The sequence below is a fragment of the Octodon degus genome, unplaced genomic scaffold (genome assembly GCF_000260255.1).
Source record: "Octodon degus isolate 3935 unplaced genomic scaffold, OctDeg1.0 scaffold00140, whole genome shotgun sequence".
Taxonomy (NCBI): Eukaryota; Metazoa; Chordata; class Mammalia; order Rodentia; family Octodontidae; genus Octodon; species Octodon degus.
This window is the reverse complement of record NW_004524716.1, coordinates 3,035,138-3,055,293: the sequence shown is the minus strand read 5'-3', so window position 1 is coordinate 3,055,293 and position 20,156 is coordinate 3,035,138. Positions and strand designations below refer to the sequence as shown.

General features: G+C 34.5%; 2 protein-coding genes across 2 annotated transcripts in view; one reads left to right on the top strand and one right to left on the bottom strand.

Annotated features, from left to right (window-relative positions):
* Nucleotides 1-9,422: 9,422 nt before the first annotated feature.
* Tshb (thyroid stimulating hormone beta) lies at nucleotides 9,423-12,680 on the top strand. The gene is made up of 2 exons (XM_004641668.2): nucleotides 9,423-10,625; nucleotides 11,053-12,680. The coding sequence occupies exons 1-2, from the start codon at nucleotides 10,464-10,466 to the stop codon at nucleotides 11,305-11,307; spliced, it is 417 nt and encodes a 138-aa protein (XP_004641725.1). The 5' UTR covers nucleotides 9,423-10,463; the 3' UTR covers nucleotides 11,308-12,680.
* A 5,917-nt stretch (nucleotides 12,681-18,597) lies between these two features.
* Nucleotides 18,598-20,156, bottom strand: part of Tspan2 (tetraspanin 2) — a 46,069-nt gene continuing 44,510 nt past the window's right edge. Inside the window, exon 8 of the mRNA XM_004641666.2 lies at nucleotides 18,598-19,175. Within this exon, the coding sequence (XP_004641723.1) occupies nucleotides 19,110-19,175 (66 nt within the window). The 3' untranslated portion in view covers nucleotides 18,598-19,109. The remainder of the gene's footprint in view (nucleotides 19,176-20,156) is intronic.

Sequence of the window (20,156 nt, the reverse complement as noted above, 5' to 3'; positions counted from 1 at the left end):
ATACTTTTCAACCATTGTATCTTCAAATATTTTTTCTGTATTTCCTTTCTTTGAAGATTCCAATTTCATATATATTTGAGATTTTGAAATTTAGTTAAATTCATTGATGATCCAGTCCTTTATTTCCAGTTATATTCTCTGTGTATTTCATTTAGCATTATTTGCATTGCTATGTCTTCAACTTCACTAAATTTTTTCTATGTAGTCTCATCTGCTTTTTTAACTTACTCATCTTTATAAGTTAAATTGGGTCTTTAATTTTTTCGTGTGTGTGTCCACTTGCTTATTCTTTTCTCTAGTTTCTTAAATAAGGAAATTAGTTATAATACCTGTTTTGTTGTTCTTATCCACTAATATATTATTTGTACCAATGTTGGGTAATTTCAATTAATATTCTCATTATGAACTGTATTTTCCTGCTTCTTTGTATGCCTAAAGATTTTTTAATTGAATGCCACATATTGTAGATTATTCTTTTGGACTGCAGGGTATTATTATATCTCTATAAATAGTCTTCATCTTTGTATATGACTCAGTTATGTTACTTGGAAACAGCTGATCCTTTTAGGTAGTGCTTTTAATCTTTGTTAGAAAAGGCCAGGACAGCATTTAATCAAAGGCTAATTTTTTTGTCACAATTAAAGCAAGATCTACTTTTGGTGTACTACTTCATTTTTAATGAGTTAGATGATTTTCCACTGTTATAGGTTGGAGCAGGTTCTATGGCCCATTCTGTGTGAGTCTAGGATTATTTTCTTTAATCTTTTCAGGTGTTTCCAGCCTCAGCTAGTTTTCTCATATGCATCAGTTTTTCCAGCCTTGGCTGGTTTTCTCATATGCATCAGAATATCAGTTTTCAGCTGAATACTCAAAGTGATTCTCTGTAAATTTTCACAGTTCCCTCTCTGTGCAGCTCTGTCCTTACCACTACTCTCTGTGAACACTAGTTGCTGTGGGTTCTTTAAACTTCCAGGCCTTTTTCTCCAATCTGGCAACACTCCTGGCCTCTGTTTTAGTATCTCTCTCTGTACCATGACCAAAGAACTTTTTCCAGGAAGTAAAGCACAGCTCTTTTGTTTGTTTCTGTATCTCTGGGATCACTTATTTTTTAAAAAAGCAAACCCTGATGTTTGTTGTGGGTAAGAGAGTAAATATTAGTCACATTTACTCTCTTAAATTTGCTCTCTCAAATTCAATTTGTTTGCATTCTTTGAAGAGTACGAGATTATATACATGAGTCTCCCTTTACAAAGAAAATCATCACCCAAGTGTATATTTATTATAGTTCTTCTAATAACTAGCCCAGTATATCAGCACATAAGTTATGCTTTATATATTAACTGATAGACACCCCCCAAAATATACAGTGAATAAGAAAATTTAAATTATTACAGTAAAAAACACATTGCCATTACCTCTCACTTTGTGGACTTCCCTCCACTTTGAATATACTTATTGCATTGTTCTTGACACTTTATGAAGCAGTTCTTGAAGTCCTATTTTTATAAAATCTTTCTGAGGTGTTACAAAAAATATGGTGAATGCTGCTACCAAGTACCATTCAACAGAAAGGCAGGTTTGTAAAAACATTATGGTGTGTCCTCTTCTACCTTATTGACCATTGTGAATTCTGGTTCCTTTTCAAAGTCAAAATAACCATAAAAGGCAGATATTTGGAATCAATTCAAGATATCAAGGCAGACATGACACTCATGACGCAAATAACACACTCAGGGAAGAAGACTTCCAGAACTGCTTCAGAAAGTGGCAAGAAAGATGGAATAAATGTGATTGAAGAAAGGTAGAGTATTTTGAGGAGAATTCATGACAATTTCTTTTATTGTAATGTTTAAATTAAACATTCAAACATTCACTATATTGTTTGGATATATATCTTCAAACAATTATATTTAAAGAAATTGAGTTCGTTAATCAGTGCCTTATATGCCAGAAGCATGAATTCCACTAGAAAGAAGCACTTAATATCCCTCAGTTTTCATACTGGCATCTTAGCATCTTGCTCAGAATTACTTAAAGTTAAGTTTGTCACCCCACTCACACTCTCCCTGCTTTCAGAGTTCTCTTACTACAGAGTTCCTCATACTTCCAAGGTCTGAGGACCCCTAGATATAGTCCTGGAATGTATCTATCAAATTGACCTAAATTTTGCCCAAAGAGGCCTGTGTATTGTGAGTCATGAACTGCAACCTTGGTTTGTGAACTAAGTGAGAGCCTAATGTAGGCACATACTTTTGAAACACATCTCTGAGTCTTAGTCACAGCAGCCAAAGCTCAGTAACTCTCAGGTAGCTAACTGGCCAGAACTTATTCATGTAAGGTATGTGTTGCCAAGCAAGACATTTCTATACCTCACTTCTGCTTTTCTCCATAAATTCTGCCTGTTCATGTTTGGAGTTGAATTCTCTGAACCTTTTCTCATTTTGAGGCCTGCCTAAATTATGATTCATTCTTTGTTCAATTAAACTCTATCAGTTCTTAATAAAGTTTTGCTTTAACATATCACAGACTATGTTTTGACTTACCTTCATCCTCCTAGGAGACTGGGTATTGTTTTTTCCCCTATAAAATTTTTTATTTATTTTTATTTTTTTATAATTTTATTGGGAAACAACAGTGAGACAGTTTCAAAACCAATTAGTAGGACAGTTTCAATAATTAATACATTGCATATTGTTGTCTTCTTAGTGGTTATTCATAGTACAAGATGCAGACATGATATCCTGTCCACAAACAGTATTAGTACAAATCTTTTTATTCATTGAATTAACAGAAAGTAGCTGTATATCTATCCTATTTTGAATATACAAATACAAAATGGTCCTTCATTTGTATCCCCTTTTTTTGTTTAGTTTTTTTCAGATATGGGTATTCCATTGTCATTTAAATTTTGTAGGTGCGTGAATTCAGCAAAATAATCCGATATAGTCCAGTAGTCCATAATAGTAGTGGGTAATCCGTAGGACTGGCAATGTCAGAAGTTGTTGACTTCAGCCTTTTATAGCTCAGCATATTAATATGGCTTTACTTTTTATACTTTGTTTTTATACTTTTCTTCTGAATGGTTAAAACCAAGATAAAGCAAGACCTATATAACAAGAAATGTAACTTTGTATCTGATAAGGTCAGGATTTATCCTGAAACCCTGTACCACAGTTTGTAGATCCTTTGTCAGTGTCAGCCATGTCAGGATGAGTCACGGCCATCGCTTGGCCAGTTTGCGCTCTGTGACAGCCTGAGAAAATATTTTCTCTCCATGTGACTCTCCTTGGGCACACTCTACATCATCCCAATGACTGCATAATTCTACCTGGGGAAAAACTGAAATATTTTACTCTCAGATCTGCTATGAGACAAGATTTCCTCTATCACCACTCCAATATAGTTATAGAATCATTAGCTAGAGCCATTAGATAAGAGAGAGAAAAGGAATAAGAATAGGTAAAGAAGAAGTTAAGCTATCATTATTTGTAGATGATATGATACTTTACTCAGAAGACCCAAAAAACTCCAAGAAACTACTAGAATTGATACATAAATTCAGTAGCATAGCAGGATACAAAGTCAATTTTTTTCTTTTTTAAATTTTAACAACATCTATTTATTTGGTACAGGGTCTCACCATGAAGCTTAGATTCATAGTGATCCTCTTGTGTCAGCCTCCACAGCCCTCAGATAACAGGCATGCACCACCATTCCTGGCTCTGGGCCTGGATTGAACTCAGGGCCCTGTGCTTTCTAGGCAGGCACTTTGACCACTGAGCTATCTCTCCATCCCTTCCCTATAATTTTCATTAACAGTAAATACTAGGGTAAGAGAAGATTGGGTTGTCAGTAGCCTGTAAGAATACCTATATGAAACATCTACCATAATTCAGGGTTCCATATATTATCTCTAATCTTTTTAAAACTAACCAAGAGGAAGACCTTAGAGAGTTGAGAAGGCTTTGGCAATGAGATGCTTTCCTGGGTAAACCCTGAATGATTAGAGGAAGATATGTGAGATAAAATATAGAACTTCTTGTATCCCACCAGAGGGAATGGCTTACGTAAAGCTTGAAGGCAAGAAAAAATTGTACCTAATTTGAGAAACTCAGTTTGGTAAAAAGAAAAAAAAAATAAAGTAAAAGTATATGGTTTTAAGATAAAAGGGAGAGCAGAAGATAGGTAATTATACAACTGAGCTAAAATAGATCATGTAGGACTCTTCAGATAATACCAAGTCATTGGATTTTTTCTTGAGGACAATCTGAAAATGTCCCATGCATTCTGGCCTAAGACTTTAGTTACATTTTGGAAAAGTGGTCTAAAGGAGTCAAACTGAGTTACAGCTATGGAGAGGGAGGAAAGTAGTGTATATTTGTTCCAAAAATCCAGTAATGACATAGGCATTCAATCATTTATGCATTCAACATATATATTGACTGCCTACTAGATCATGAACCCTGTGACTAAAATGTTTATTAAACAATTATATATTGTGTTATCATAAATCATTTATTGAGTCCTTTTGTGCCAGGTATTGTGTTAAGTGACTTCCAGAAACATTTCTATTACTTTTTAACAGGTGAGGAGATTGAAATAAAGAGAGGCAAACACACCAATGTCATAGATAGTTAATGGCAGGTCCTGAATTTGATCTCAGGTCAGTTTGACATCTGCCAGATTTGGCCTTGTTACTTAAATTCACAAATATACATTATCTTTCAGGTCTTTTCAAATAGAAGAGAAAGAAAGTATTTTGAACTATTAAAATTTTTTAATCAGCAATTTGTAGGTCAGTTGCCCTAGATTTACATGAAAAGTTGTCATTGCTTTTTAGATGAGGAATAATTATATGTCTCTACATGAGCAGTTAGGTGAAATTTGGAGCACTCAAGCCTTGAACTAATTTTCATTTCCAAGACTTCCTTAGATAATGTTTTTTATTTGTTTTATCCCATTTTGTGGCTATCCTTTATTAATATTAACAAAAGATATGTTTAAAAGAATAATTTTATTTTGAAATAGGAGAAAGGAAAATGCATACTAAAATAATGTCAGAATTTCCGGGGTAAGATATTGGAACTTGTTTATTTAAACACATTTTATTTGGGGTTTGGTATGAATTTTCAATAGATGTTTTTCAGATAAGAAAGCAGTAATTCAAATACAATTATATAAACAAGAAGATCAGAGGGGAATTATCCTGAAGGGTATAAAATGAACCAAGAGTCTAGGTCATCACAGCATCAGCTCACCAATGCAAAGTAAGGTAGGTGTCTATATTGAGAAGCCTCTGTGAAATGAAACACTTTTCTTCTGATTTACTTTTATTTCTACAGTTGTAGCATATATTTAAAAATTGAAAATTTTAAGAGATAATTTCCTTCATTAGGCTCTAAATTTTTAATTATTGCTCCAAATTGTTCAATAGTGAGTCAAGGTGAGTGAGCTATATACATAAGGATAAAAAAAATCACCTTAAAAGAAGAGAAATAATTGACCAATTCCTAATGAAGGATGTTTGATTGCATGAATTTTCATGTTATCATTTTGATTCTAATTTTTGTCAATTTAATAATCTGTGTATTAAATATTCTCCATTACTAATGATCATTTTGATGAAAATATACTAGGAAATCCAAAAGTCAGTTTTTGGTACTAAAGTAATATATTTAATTACAATTTTTTTTTGGTTATTTAATAGTGTAATCACATTGGATAGGATCCAACACACACACACACACACACACACACACACACACACACACATTTTCTTTATAGTATAGCTTGCTGTCTAGGAAAATATAAAGAATTTCTGGGATTTTTTATGGGACAAATCTTCATTCTTTTTTATAGTGGAGTTATAAGTCTATGAGAAAAGATTGGTGAAGGAAATTAGCTAGGAAGACAGAAGTGTGTTTATTAAGAATAAAATTGGAGCAAAAAGCAAGAAAAAGGATAGAGAAAGGGACAAAGGAAAGAATCTATTATGAAATAAGGAAAAGAACTCAAAGTGAGGACATACCTAGTCATGGTGCTGAAGAAGGCAGGCCATCTTTCGTTTTTTGGGTTCTGCCTAAAACCAAGACTTGTGTCTTTAAGTGCTCAATAAATTCTTTATAGTGATTTTAGAAGAGTTAATTAAATTGCAGAGATGAAAATGAGGTGATGAAGAAATTGTGGCAGATATATGAGAAAGTACTAATTAATACCTTGTCATGTAGTATCATGTAGTTATATACTTTTTCTTATGTAGCACTCCAAATGTGTCACATTTGTTATTTTTATATTAGGAAAGAATATATAGAAAAATGAGGGCAAAATATATCAAATTTTTCATTGACACACAATTGTAATTAACTCTGGAAACAGAAATCTAGATTTTTAGTTTTTTAGACCAAAGATCTAATGCTAATTTAGAACATAGAATCACAAACTATTTGTGTTGTATAGATTTGCATAATCACCTTGTAATTCTAAGCCTTCCTTTTATAGAAGAAGAATTTGAGGTCCAGAAAGATTATGTGGGTGAACTTTTACTATAGCCAATAAAGAGGTAAAAGAAAAAGAATGGCTATTTTATATCCCAAATGTTGTTCCACTAATGTGGCTGGTAATTCATCACTTTTTAATATTTTAATACTTTTGTTAAAGATCTGCATTTATTAGAGGAATTTAAGAAAAGTTGCAAATATCAACAATGAAATTTGTAACACAATTTTTCATCCTACAGTATTAAAAAATATTTCTAAATTGCAGATGTGGAAACAAGGTCCAGATAGATGGAAATATTTAGTCAGTTTCTCATAAATCCATGGGAAAATTCTTTTCCTTTTTAGACCAATATTCTCAACACTAGTTTACCACACATATATTTTATTTTATTATTATTTTTTTTAATTGGGTCTTCTTTTTTTTTTTCAAAGTTTTATTGATAAACAGCAATGAGACTGTTTCAAATCAAATCGGAAGTACAGTTTCAACAAATAATACACTGCATATATTCTTCTTAGTGGTTAATTGCTGTACAAGATGCGGACTTGTGATCCTATTTACAAACACCATTAGAACAAATCATTCTATTCATTAAGAGAATGCAACTATATATCTATCCCAACCTCTTTGAATACACAGATACAAAATGGACATTCATCGGTATACCCCATTTTTTCTAAGTTCCGTTATTGAATATTATAGGTGTGTAAACTCAGCAAAATATTCTAAAAGAGTCCAGTAGCCCATAATAGCATTGGGTCTTCTGTTTAACTGGCAATGTCAGAAATTACCACACATATATTTTATATTGTAGAATTAGAAGTTGAAGTATAACTTCCTTTAGTAAAACTTAGTTGATGGGTGTCCAAAGAGCCAAGAACTATATGATAATATGGAATGAGTATTTTATGTAATTGGAGTAACTGATATTTTGAAGATCCTGCAGGGAGGGGATCCTCTAAGTCTGTGGCTCTTAAACTTTATACCAGAGAAAGAGCACACATTTGTGAAACACTTGAGAAAGCCAGATCTCACAAGTAAAGGTTTCTTATATTTTCAGACTTGGGTTGTATCTCAGTGGTAGAACAGGTTCATGAGGCCTTGGGTTTGATCCTAGCACTGCAGAAGGCAAATAAAAATTTCATAGAAATTCTTATTTTTCTCTTTAATGGAAATACCAAAAATCCCTCGAGGAAATGCTTGAATGTAAAATATTTTAGGGGTTCAACAGAAAAACTTTGTTGTCCTAAAATGGTTGAGTTTGTCTATTTACAAGTAAATGTAGCGAAGGTGAGGATTTTTTTTTTTTTTTTTTTTTTTACTATATTTGATACAGAATCTATAGGGTCTACAGGGTCTCACTAAGTAAATCTGACTTGTGGTGATTCTCCTGTTTTCAGCCTCCCAAATGCTGGGATTACAGGCCCGCGTCACCATGCCCAGTCTCAATGGCCCTCTCAGCGTACCTCGGGAGTGGGGCCAGCACAGCATATGAGGGATCAAACCCTGGCTGCTGAGCTCTGCCTAAGCAGATGCTTTCGTCCATTGAGCAATTTGGCTAGCCCTGGAAATTTTTGATAATTGTAGGCCTCAGTCATAATTTGGACTTTTTCAGTGCTCTCAAAATAATATATATTATAAAATTTGTTTTTATACTAAGCTCTTTTACTGGACTGTCAGCCCTTTAGGCCGGGAACCTTCTCTTACCTGTTTTGTATCTCTCAACACCTTGCTCAAATATTCAATATGCATATAACTAATTTATCTACAACTCTTATTGTAGGAATAGGAGATTGGTTAGAGTGACTATTAATCTTTAGAGGTTGACATTTTATTTTTTTAAAATAATTTTATTGAGAAACAAATAGCAATGAGACAGTTTCAAAACTGATTAGTAGGAGAGTTTCAATAATTAATACATTGCATATTGTTGTCTTCCTAGTGGTTATTCATAGTACAAGATGCAGACATGATATCCTGTCCAAACACTATTAGTACAAATCTTTCTTCTCATTGAATTAAGAGAAAGTAGCTGTATATCTATCTTAACTATTTTGTATATACAGATACAAAATGGTCATTCATTTGTATCCCCTTTTTTGTTTAGTTTTTTCAGAGAAGGGTATTCTATTGTTATTTAAATATTGTAGGATGGGGCCGGGAAGATAGCTCAGTAGAATAAGTGCTTGCCTGGCAAGCGCAAGGGCCTGAGTTCAATCCCCGGTTCAGCCAAAAAAATTTAAAAATAAATAAATAAATAAATAAATAAATAAATAAATAAATATCGTAGGTGTGGAATTCAGCAAAATATTCCAATATAGTCCTGTAGTCCATAATAGTAGTGGTTCATCTGGAGTACTGGCAATGTAAGAAGTGGTTGACCTGAGCCCTTTACAGCCCAGCATACCCACATGGCTTCACCCCTTATACTTTGGTTTTTTTACCTTTATGCTGGATGGTTAAGAACAAGATAAACCAAGGAGATTGACATTTTAAATAATTCATTGGTAACCTGGGTAATGTGGTTTTTATTTTTTCTGTAAATTTAGTTAAGACAAAGTTCTCAATTTTGGCTTACTATAGGAGGTCAAGTATTTGAGTTTTCAGTAAGTAGTGGTCTTAGAGTATGTAACTTAATGACTCCGCTGGGATGTAATTGACAGTTGAAAAAATCTTGATACTTTCTGCTGATTGAATAAAAATATAGTGAAAATTTGTTTAACAGGCTAAGCAAAGAACTTTGTGTTGATATATATCAATATTATTCCATTAAGATATGTATTTACTTTATTGATAATAATACTTGAGAAGAAAAATCTAAACAGACCTGGCTAGGCATACAATATTGGTAAAATGAAAAACAAAATCTTAATCTTTGAGGTGATCAATTTATATCTGAAAGTGTGAAATTTGATTACCTTCTCTTAGTAACAGAACTAAAATAATTATGTTATGACATTATCCAGCTCACAATGTCCAGTTGATATGGAACATGCTCTTCATTAGACAAGGTTTATTGAAATGCATGTTTTGCTCCTGCTGTGGGCACAGTGAACACTCTGTTGTCTTCCATGGAGCCAAAAGATACTTCATGATTCTGGCTAACCCATAGTGGACCTGTCAGCATTCATTATTTTATTCTCATTATGTTTTTTACTTACCTTTTTGAGATCATGAGTGCTGTATATTTTCTATGTAAAATCATCTTTTATTTTTTCCAATTCTGCATCTTTTCAACTTTAAAGAATGATCCTAAGGATTCAGAAAGGGTTCCTAGATTTCTGAGTTAGTTCCTTCATCCCAGTGGTAATTTTAGTTAACTCTCTGTGAACCTCTCGAGTTGTTTGGTATCTTCCTTGACCAGAAATGGGTGGAATTATATGGCATTGGGGTGGTACTGACATTTGAATGTGCTGTTTTGTTTGTTTCTTTTTCTTTCTTTTTTTTTTTTTTTTCACTTACGCTAGAAAGTTTGTTGGCCTTTTAAACTATTATACCAAAAGTTTGAGAAAACTACAATTTTGGGAAGTCCCTTACTGAAGCATTATTGTTAACTTCTTAAAAGGCAGGTATCTGGGTTATATTTCCACAGAATGAATTGTCTTATATTTAGCTGATAGATGTATTTCCACCATTTTTCTGTTGTGATGCTTTGGGCATGCCAATTCACTGCTCAGTGCAGTTCAGTGGCATTGCTAGCAGTACCTCCACTAGGTGAGCTCCACTGTGGACCACGTGGGTCATAGCTAGCTCTAAGCATACATTAGGAGAGTTTGATAGTATTAAATATGTAAAAACACTTGACATAGGACCTAGAACAAAGTAGGCATAAAATAGATGGCAATTGTTTTTTAACTATTGTCCCTTTATGTGTATGTTTATATATAAGCTTTTCCAAAATGGGCCTTCTGAATGTCCTGAAAGGATACATGTAATAGATTCTTTAATTTTATCTTTGATTTAGCATGCCTGCCATCTTCCTGATGTCATTGCTTTTTGGTCTTGCATGTGGGCAAGCACTATCTTTTTGTATTCCAACTGAATATACAATGCACATCGATAGAAGAGAGTGTGCTTACTGTCTAACCATCAACACCACCATCTGTGCTGGATATTGTATAACACGGGTAGGTAGCTCATCACCCTTCTTTTACTATAAATTATATAAATGTAGAATCAGTTCATTCCTATCTGGAAAAGAAATGAGATAAAACATGACTTTATTTTCTAAGTTATCTCCTTAAATAGTAGAGCATATAGTTTATAATATTATGTAAATCTACTCAGCAAAATGGGTACAGATAAATTTATAAAAATTTTACGAATTAGATGTATTTAAACCTTATTTTGTTCCCATGATAAAGGATAAGACAGGAGGGTATCACTTTTGTCTTTGTAGGATTTAATCTAGATATGTTAAGTTGGTATCGGAAACTAAGACTAAGGAATCATCCCCTAGTTGTATTTGCAACAAATAGAAGCCTGTGTTTCCTTTCTTTATATATTTTTCTAACTTCCTTTTGTATCATGCTCCCTTTTCTATTATTTTCTCAGGACGGCAACAGCAAGCTCACTGTTCCCAAAAACGCTCTCTCCCAGAATGTTTGTACCTATAGAGACTTCATCTACAGAACCGTGGAGATACCAGGATGTCCGCGCCATGTTGCCCCTTATTTCTCCTACCCAGTTGCTGTCAGCTGCAAGTGTGGCAAATGTAACACTGACTATAGTGATTGTATCCATGAGGCCACCAAGACAAACTACTGCACCAAACCTCAGAAGTCCTATCTGGTGGGATTTTCTGTCTAATTTTAATAATTAGATAATCTGCAATTTAGTTAAGTGTGTTTATCTGGAATAAAATAATAAAATATGACTATGTTTCACAATACCTTGTATGCATTTTAAGTACTGTTTCAACCATATGCACACCCACACATGTATCAGAGAGTTTAAAAGACTTTAAAAGAAAAGGTGAAAGATCCTTTGGGGTTTTCATATGAGAAAGCAAAGTGGGGCTAAGATGGGCAGCAGAGACATGAAGCGCTATGAAAGTCAGCTGTGAGGAGCTCTTTTAACAGAATTATGAAAAGCAGTGTGATCAGAGGCTGAAGGAACATGCAGCATTTGGGTGCTAGAGACATCATCCAAAGGCTGGAAGCAGGGCTGGAGTGGAGGTGGGGAGTCAGGAACATGTGAAACCTGCCCTGTTGACTACTTTATCTTAATAATTCAACCATACTGGCTAAAACTCCAAAACTCAGCAAAGACTCTGAACTGTTCTCTTTAATTTAATTACTCCAGTGGGCCAACTGCCCTGTGAAAGTTATATCCCAAAAGGTCAATTTACAAAGCCCAGAAAAGAGGACACGATCATTTTACACGTGAAGTCTAAATCCTTCATAGTCCATCAGTAATAGGAGATACTTGCCAGCATTGATACCAGCAGCAGCTTGTCCTGTTTCAGCTTTTGTATCATGAAAAACTAGTGCAATTATGAAAGGTTTTAGGAATGGGGGAGAGTGCTAAGAGATTTGATGGAGTAGAAGAATCCTCACTTCCAATCTAAATCTGAATTAGTAGGTTCAAAATGTTTTCTGGTGAAGATGCTTGGCAAGAAAATGTTGCATTTTCTTCTCCTTCTTTAGATATTCATTCTTGAGAGTTTGGCTGCAACAGATGCTGGAAGTGAGACATTTGTAATGCCACACAGACTTGACCTGAAAGGTCATAATAATCCTTAGAAGAGGTTTATTTATCCTCTATTTGGTCTTTACTGTCTAGCAACACTGCCATCATTAAGGTGAAAATCAATTATCAGCAAGATTTTTGGCTTTGCTGTATCTCACAACCACTGGTTAAGTTCAGCTGGGCATCTTGTAAATGCATGTCAATGCTTGTGAGAGAGAGGTAGTACAGATAAATTAGTATCAAAGCACCAAACCATGTTTTGCCAATATTGGGAAACAGTTGTGCATTTACATGCAAAAGTGTCAGGAATGTACAGTACTTATTTTTACCTCAGTATCTGAATAGATACTTGCCTGATTTCCAAATATTAATCTTGGACTTTAGGTTTTCATATCAATTGACAATATGAACACATAAAGCTGCCCACCCCTTAAAACTGTTCATCAAATGTATACCTTTGATAAGTTAAAGATCTAATTTTACAACATATCTAGCACTAGTCCAAATGACTTTCTTTTTTGGGGGGGGGCATGTGGTACCGAGGATCAAACTTGGGACCTTGTGCTTGCCAGGCAGGCATTTATGCCACTGAGCTATCCCCAGCCCCCAAATGACTTTCACTGATACAGAGAAAATGTTTTCAAAGACTTGAACTACATAAAGGCCAAAAGGTTTAAAGAGGTCCCTTATAAACAGTCTAGCTCAGAGATTTTAATTGTTTACTTAATTATTTAAATATGTCTCCTCAACCTGTGGAGAAGTTAGGCCTAGACTCAGTTGTGGTGGGCCTGTACTATCAGGAGCCATAGAACCTTAGAGTGGGATCATGGCACAGTTTCTTCTTCCCATTGACAACAATTCATTTGGATTAGATGCATTCGAATTACACTACATTATTTTTGAAAATGGAGAATTCTAGGGCTGGCCAGATAGCTCAGTGGGTTAAAGTACCTGTTTAGGCAGATTTAGGGACTGGAGTTTGATTCCAGTGTGCCATGCTGGTCCCACCTCCGGGGTGCTCTGAGAGGGCAATTGAGACTGGGTGTTGTGGCGTGCACCTGTAATCCCAGGGCTTGGGAGGCTGAAAACAGGAGGATCATTATAAGTCTAATCTGTGTAGTGAGACCCTATAGACCCTGCACTAATACAAACAAGAAGGAGAAAGAAGAGGAGGAGAAGGAAGAGGAAGAGGAGAAGGAGGAGGAAGAGGAGGAGGAGGAAGAGGAGGAGGAGGAGGAGGAGGAAGAGAAAAAGAAAGTTTCCTTTCCTGCTTAATGAGTTGTTACATTTAGGTGTTAGGTGGCAGCTACCGAAGGGACAACCAAGAGACTTTCCATCCTGAGAATAAGACCATTTTGTATTTGTATATTCAAAGTAGTTAGGATAGATATACAGCTACTTTCTGTTAATTCAATGAATAGAAAGATTTGTTCTAACAGTGTTTGTGGAGAGGATATCATGCCTGCATCTTGTACGATGAATAACCACTAAGACAACAATATGCGATGTATTAATTATTGAAACTGTGCAAGTAATCAGTTTTGAAACTGTCTTATTGCTATTTGTTTCTCAATAAAATTATTAAAAAAAGAAATGAGTAGGGAGGAAAAAATTATTATAGACAACTTCCTGGAGTAGAGGATTCTTATCTTTTAAACTTTAATTTTTCACTGGGGATTTAATTATGAGGGCACTCCTCTTGTTCCAATCTGTGTACTGTCACTTTTATGGAGAAGAATCCTGAATTAGAGATTTAGCCTTAACTTTTCTGAGCTTCAGAAGGGCTATGCCTTGGGTGCCTGTCTGTTTTCCTCTTGGATGTCCTGCAGTCATCTCTTATATTCACAATATGATTGGCTTTTCTTCCTGTGCATTATTATTTTTCTTACCACACCAGAAACTTGAGAATTATTTTAAATTCTGCTCTTTTTCTCATTCTTCACATCTAATTTCTCTTACGACTACTTCGTGGCAGAGTTTTTTAACACCTTAGAAATCCTTATGACACTGGTTTTGCCTTACATCCATTCCTCATACTGAGGCTGAATGATCTTTAAAAAATTCAAGTTTGATCTTCCTCACTCGTCTCCAAAATGAGACACACTGTGCAAAAATTTCCCCATGACCTCAATTCAAAGATAATACTTCTTAGGTACAGTTTCTCAGGGCCCTGTATCTCTTGAGCTCTTGGCATGCCCCTTTTAATATTTTCATGCTGTTTCAGGGTCTTCTTGCATGCTTTCCTTGGAACTCTCTTTTTCTTTCATCACACTACCACTTTGGACTTGGCTCATTGGAAGAGTACTTCAAAATTAAGTTTAGAGACTTTAACATCCAGGAAACCTCCCTATCATGATTACTCTCCCCAAGTCTTGAGCAGACCCCACTCTGAGTTAATGATTAACACGATATTTGTTTCAATGCACTGGCTTGCTCTGCTTTACTCTAAGCTCCTTGTCTCACTGATCTTAGCATATCAACATTATTGGCAGAAGGTTTTTTTTTTTTTTGGCTGGCTCTGAATACCTTCAGGGCAGGTTTGGCTGGCTTGAGTTCTGGAGATCGAACCACAGCAACCTGAGTCTGACTGCTTTGTTGAAGCAGCCACTTAAAGAACTGAGCTAAGGGGCAGGCCCCTGCATATCAATATTCTTACAAAAATTTTTTCTTCCTGTGATTCTAGCACTGAGGAGGGTGAGGCTGGAGGATGGTGAATCTGAGGCCAATATAAATTTTTTTTAATGCATAAAATAGAAATTGAAAAGTTAAAAAAATTTCAATACTTGTATGGGCTTCATCTTTCAAAGTAGAGCAACCCACAGAAAAGCACAGGATTCTCTTTGCCCATGGATGTCAAGTTTTTAAATTAGAATTGTGAAATGTATGAGAAGTCACTCAACAAATGAATGTATTCATATAGATAACTGGCATCATACGGAAGTATATTTTTTAGTTTTTCAGTTTTAGAAAACTTATTTATATTTGACAAAATTCTCCTTTCCTATCAACACAATAGTAGCTAATATCACTAGTTGCTAGGTGTACTATGCACTCTGTATTGATTATAGAGGTATCTCGTTTCCTGAATGCTTTTGTTTGTGATTAGTTTGGTTTGAAAACAAAAGCCTTTGGCAAAATTTTGTTCTTGTTTGCTTATTCTGCATCATGCGACAAATACAACTGTGGCCATCTTTCTCACATGAACATGAAGGTGCCATCTTTTTCAGAATCATGGAACAAATTGTTTGTGAATCAAGGTACCACTGTATTACTTTGAATTTATTTTAGGTTTCTGCTACTTAATGTAAGTAGAAACATTATAAATTATATAGGGGAAACATTTAAATATCAAAGCTTTTGGCACATTAAGCACTGTAACATCATGTTACATTTTGCAACATATGCTCCTTCTGTTTTTCATGCTTTGTTTCCAAGAGTTATCCCTGTATGCATTTAGCCTTTGCTGTTTTGATAATATCAAAAATTAATGATGTTCTGTTCTTGTGTAGTCTTTCACCTTTAAAATTACAACTATATAATCCCTTGCATATTTATTTTTTTGTAAAAAAACGAAGGCTCATGTTGAAAGAAAGACAACTTTTATCTCTTTTAAAAAATATAAATGAAAACATATTTGATTTTGATGAAATCAAACCCAGCTAGCTTCAAGGGCCCACAAGTAGTCCATCTTAAGGGATGGAAAATGGTACTGCTGGGATTGAGGAGCTGATGGTCAGACAGGAGACCAAGGGAACTGTGAACCAGTAAGGTCGGGGCATAGTACGCCTGCTGAAACTCCAGTGATTGCCCTTACGGTCAGGGACACTGCCTTTCACCTGTGATAGATGGTGGCTTTTCTTTTTAGTTTTTGATAAACTTATTTCAGAAGGAAAAATGATCTTTCCTCATTGGCATCCTCCCACCAGCCTCCTTCTCACCTACCCAAACTTACCTGCACTGCTCACAGGAAAAGGAGAGCAACTACTGCTGCTGATTGCACGGATGTTACAAAACACCAGACTCACAACCAATACAGTTTTACAGATGAAGCCATGGATAACAAAGAAGCTATGGTGGAGAAAAGAGGTAGAATTTGGGTGAAACAGTATTAGCTGAAATACAACTATGTGAAATGAAAGTCGTTAGGGTATTACTTTTAATTTCAGTTCCCAATAATTTTATAGAAGGGTCAATGGTCTGATTTATATTTTATAATATTATTTGGGTTAACTGGCAGTTGACATGTAAATAAGTAGCATGAAGTTCTATAGAAAAATATACTGGGATTTTGCCTTTTTTTGATGCCAGAGTCAAACTCAGAGCCTCGCACTTGCCAGGTAGGTGCTGTGCTGCTGAGCGACATTCCTGGCCCTATACTGGGATATTAAGATAATTCAAACTATTCCAGTATATTGAACATTGAATTTGAAATAATTTAAAAGATTCCATCATCAAGATATTTTAAACCATGCCTTGGCATCTACAGCTTAAGAAAATGTTTGAGTTTGATTTCAAATTAGTACAAGTAGGCAGAATTAACTTTATGTGAACATGTATTCAAATTATATATATATATACTCAAGAGATACATAGTCAAGATGTAAATGAATTTAATACATACAAGGATTTAATATACATACATATAATGTTATATATTATATTCATATACAGATATATATGTAAATATATTATATAAATATATATCTGCATATTTATACAAAACTACCTATGTGGTGAATGTGGGTATAAAATTTATCTTCATTTAGTGGTAGAATTCTCTAATTTTACTCATGGGACATATTTTGGAAAACCTTGCCCTAAAGAGACATGCTAATTATATATTAAACAGATCTCTAGTTTCTTCCTTTTTCAAAAAATTAAAAAACATTAAAAACCTATTTTATTTCTATTCTTCCACTTTTAACTACTGTACTCTTCTTAAGGCCATTAACTTGGGTAAGGAATGCAACTCACTTTTGGGGGACCAAGGACAATTCTGAGCTAGAAGAACCTGAGTATACCCTTGAGCCTTGTCTTCAGAAAGACAAACTAAAGCTACTAGGAGAAATGGGCTGTTCTTTGCTTCAAAGGTTACATTTGTGAGATCTAAGTGATTTTCTTAAAAAACAAAATCTTTTCTTTAAAAGTATATACAGCTATGCATAACTAAACTTGTAGATTGCTTCCAATCATTTTTCCCCCAGGAAAGTCTTCTCTAAATTTAGCAGTAGTAGCAACTATGGCCAAAAGAGAAATGCACTGTTATGTGGGGATAAGACTATTTCAAACAGTTCTGTCTTTTCAGAAAAATGTTAAGTTTCTTGGAAACATGGCCCTTTCTCTTATTGTACACCTAAACCCTGTCTTCTTCTGTACAAGAAGCCTGGACACTTGGAATTTTCCAAAGTTTGTCATAGTTCCACTTTTGTGTGATCTTTTAAAATGCAGTTTAAAAAAATCCCTGATTTACGAAGCATAACAAGTTGTTAAACATTGCTGACAAATGTGTCAATTTAGGTCGTAGGTTTGGGTTACCCACTTATAATAAAAAATTAACACCAAAAAAGATTAAAATATTTTACTTTTATAGGGGACTTGCACAGAAAAATGTACCTGTGTTGTCTATGTGTGTGTATGTGTTTGTTTCTTCAACTTGTCTCTGTTGTGTAGGCTGTATATAACTAGGAGAAGATGTTTCTGTTTATTGTAGTTTACCCAAAGATGTTCATGAAATATTATCTAAATATGCAGGACTTTTATTTTTTCTAAGTGGTGAAACTGTAGCTCTTAAAGTATGAAGAATTCTCTGGGTGAATACATAAGAAAACTACAAAAAATCATGCAAATATTGTAAACTCAGGTTGTGAGGTATTTCAAAAATACAATGTCAGTAAAATTAGTCTTTTCCTCTGCCGAATTAGTTTTTCTTTCCTTATATTGGGAGATACACAGAGGACTATGAGATAAAAGCCCTTTTGAGAATGTGAGGGTTGCAGTAGTTCTAAGAGAAGAATCAGAAAAGGAAAGAGATAAAGAATACTTCCATATCTTTGTATAAGAACAAAAATATTTCTTTACAAAGTGCTTAAATGCTTTTTTGAGTCCTAAAAATCACTCACTTTTATAGAACACATGATTGTCTGTGTAACTATTCTTTCCAGAGGGAGGCTTTTTTTTTTTTTTTTAAGTACAAGTAAAGAATGACTTATTCAAATTAGATTTTTCCATGCTGTATTTAGTTTTACAGATGTGTTTAGTTCTAAAACTACAGTTTACTGTATTCTCCGAAGGACATATATTTATAAAAATCCCAAAAGTAGGAGACATAGCTCAGTGGCACAGTGCCTATCAGGCAGGTGTGAAGTCCTGAGTTTATTCCTGGTACCAAAAAAAAAAAAAAAAAAATTAAAGTCTCAGGAAGTCCTTACACTCAGATATAGTCATTTTTAACACTATACTGGGACTTAATTCCTGTAGCTTATTGCTTCCGTTAACTAGAAATCCTTTAATTTTCTGTAGCTAATTCATGGTTGAAGTCTAAGAAACTGGTTCATTATTACATCTTATGAATAGCCAGGTTTTTAAAGTGTCCCCAGAGCTTTCTGATCTTTTTCTAATAGATTGTTCCTCTTACATAAGAAGAACTCTAGGAATTCAGCAAGCAGATTTCGTCAGATGTAATGCATTGTCAGAAACACACAGATTACAGTGAACACATTCTCAGGCAACACACACAAGCGTTCATTCACTCAAGGGCCAAACCAGTAAGGACCCAGATGTACACACATGTGCAAATGTACAACTGACAGCAAATTACTTTAGATCCTAATGTCCTCTGGATTTTAAAAAGAAGCTGAGAAATAGCTCTCGTGACATTTAGTATGACAGCTTTAGACTGCAGTTTTCATGGTGAAGTAGTTTCAAATCACATCTCGCGAGTTTCGTATTGCACAGCAAAGGACCATGCTGAATATCATGCCGAAGATCTGAAACAGAAGGAGCCACTCATTAGGGACTTTCAAATACATCTTATTTGATAAAAAGTTTAGCAAACTGACTAGGTCTCTAACTCAATAACTGATTATAATCAATAAATATTGGTTCTAAAGGGCATTTTTATGCATTTATTAAGGATGACTGGGCTAAAACTTTGCTTAAAATGCTTTATTATGTTATTATTGTTAACAAATAATAAGGCTGTGTTTTAAGAAAAGTGTCCTGTTTCCAGCTTACAGAACAATTCTGAACTGTCATGAAATAGTGATATATTACTGGTGTTGGAATTTAATATTTTTGAGGTTAATCCCAGACCTCTTAAGATACTCATTTTTTAAAATGTGTTTATAATTTCTTGTTTAAATATGCTTATAGCCTAAAAATTTTTTTATTGTCAGAAAAGCTTTGAATTCTTATCGCAATGATCATATCTTAAAAAGTGGGGCATCTCTTAATTTTGGTCCATTTCTAAGTAAAAGTCATACTTCATTGGCTAACTCAGTGGTTCTACCAACACATAAACTGAGGTACTTGAACTATGGCATTTGGACTCCTACCTTTTGGATAGTTCTCTGCGTGGCCAAATACTTGGGTGAAATCAACCTCAATTTCCATAGCTGGAATGGAAGAATACCAAAAGATCCTCCTTCATTTCAATCATTTTCCCTGAGATTTTTTCAGAGTCTGGAAAACTGTTTGTCTGTGCTATTTATAAACAGCTGTCATAATTTGTTTTTAAAAATTCACAACATAACTCTTTGAATCTCTCCTCAGTGTCACCCTAAGTCAGACTAGGATCTACCAAGGCTGAATGTTCAGTTGTTCTGGAAGGGCAAAAGCAGACCAAAGTAAGGGGATAGCCAGGAACAAGACTTCATGCTTCTTCTTCTTCTTCTTCTTCTTCTTCTTCTTCTTCTTCTTCTTCTTCTTCTTCTTCTTCTTCTTCTTCTTCTTCTTCTTCTTCTTCTTCT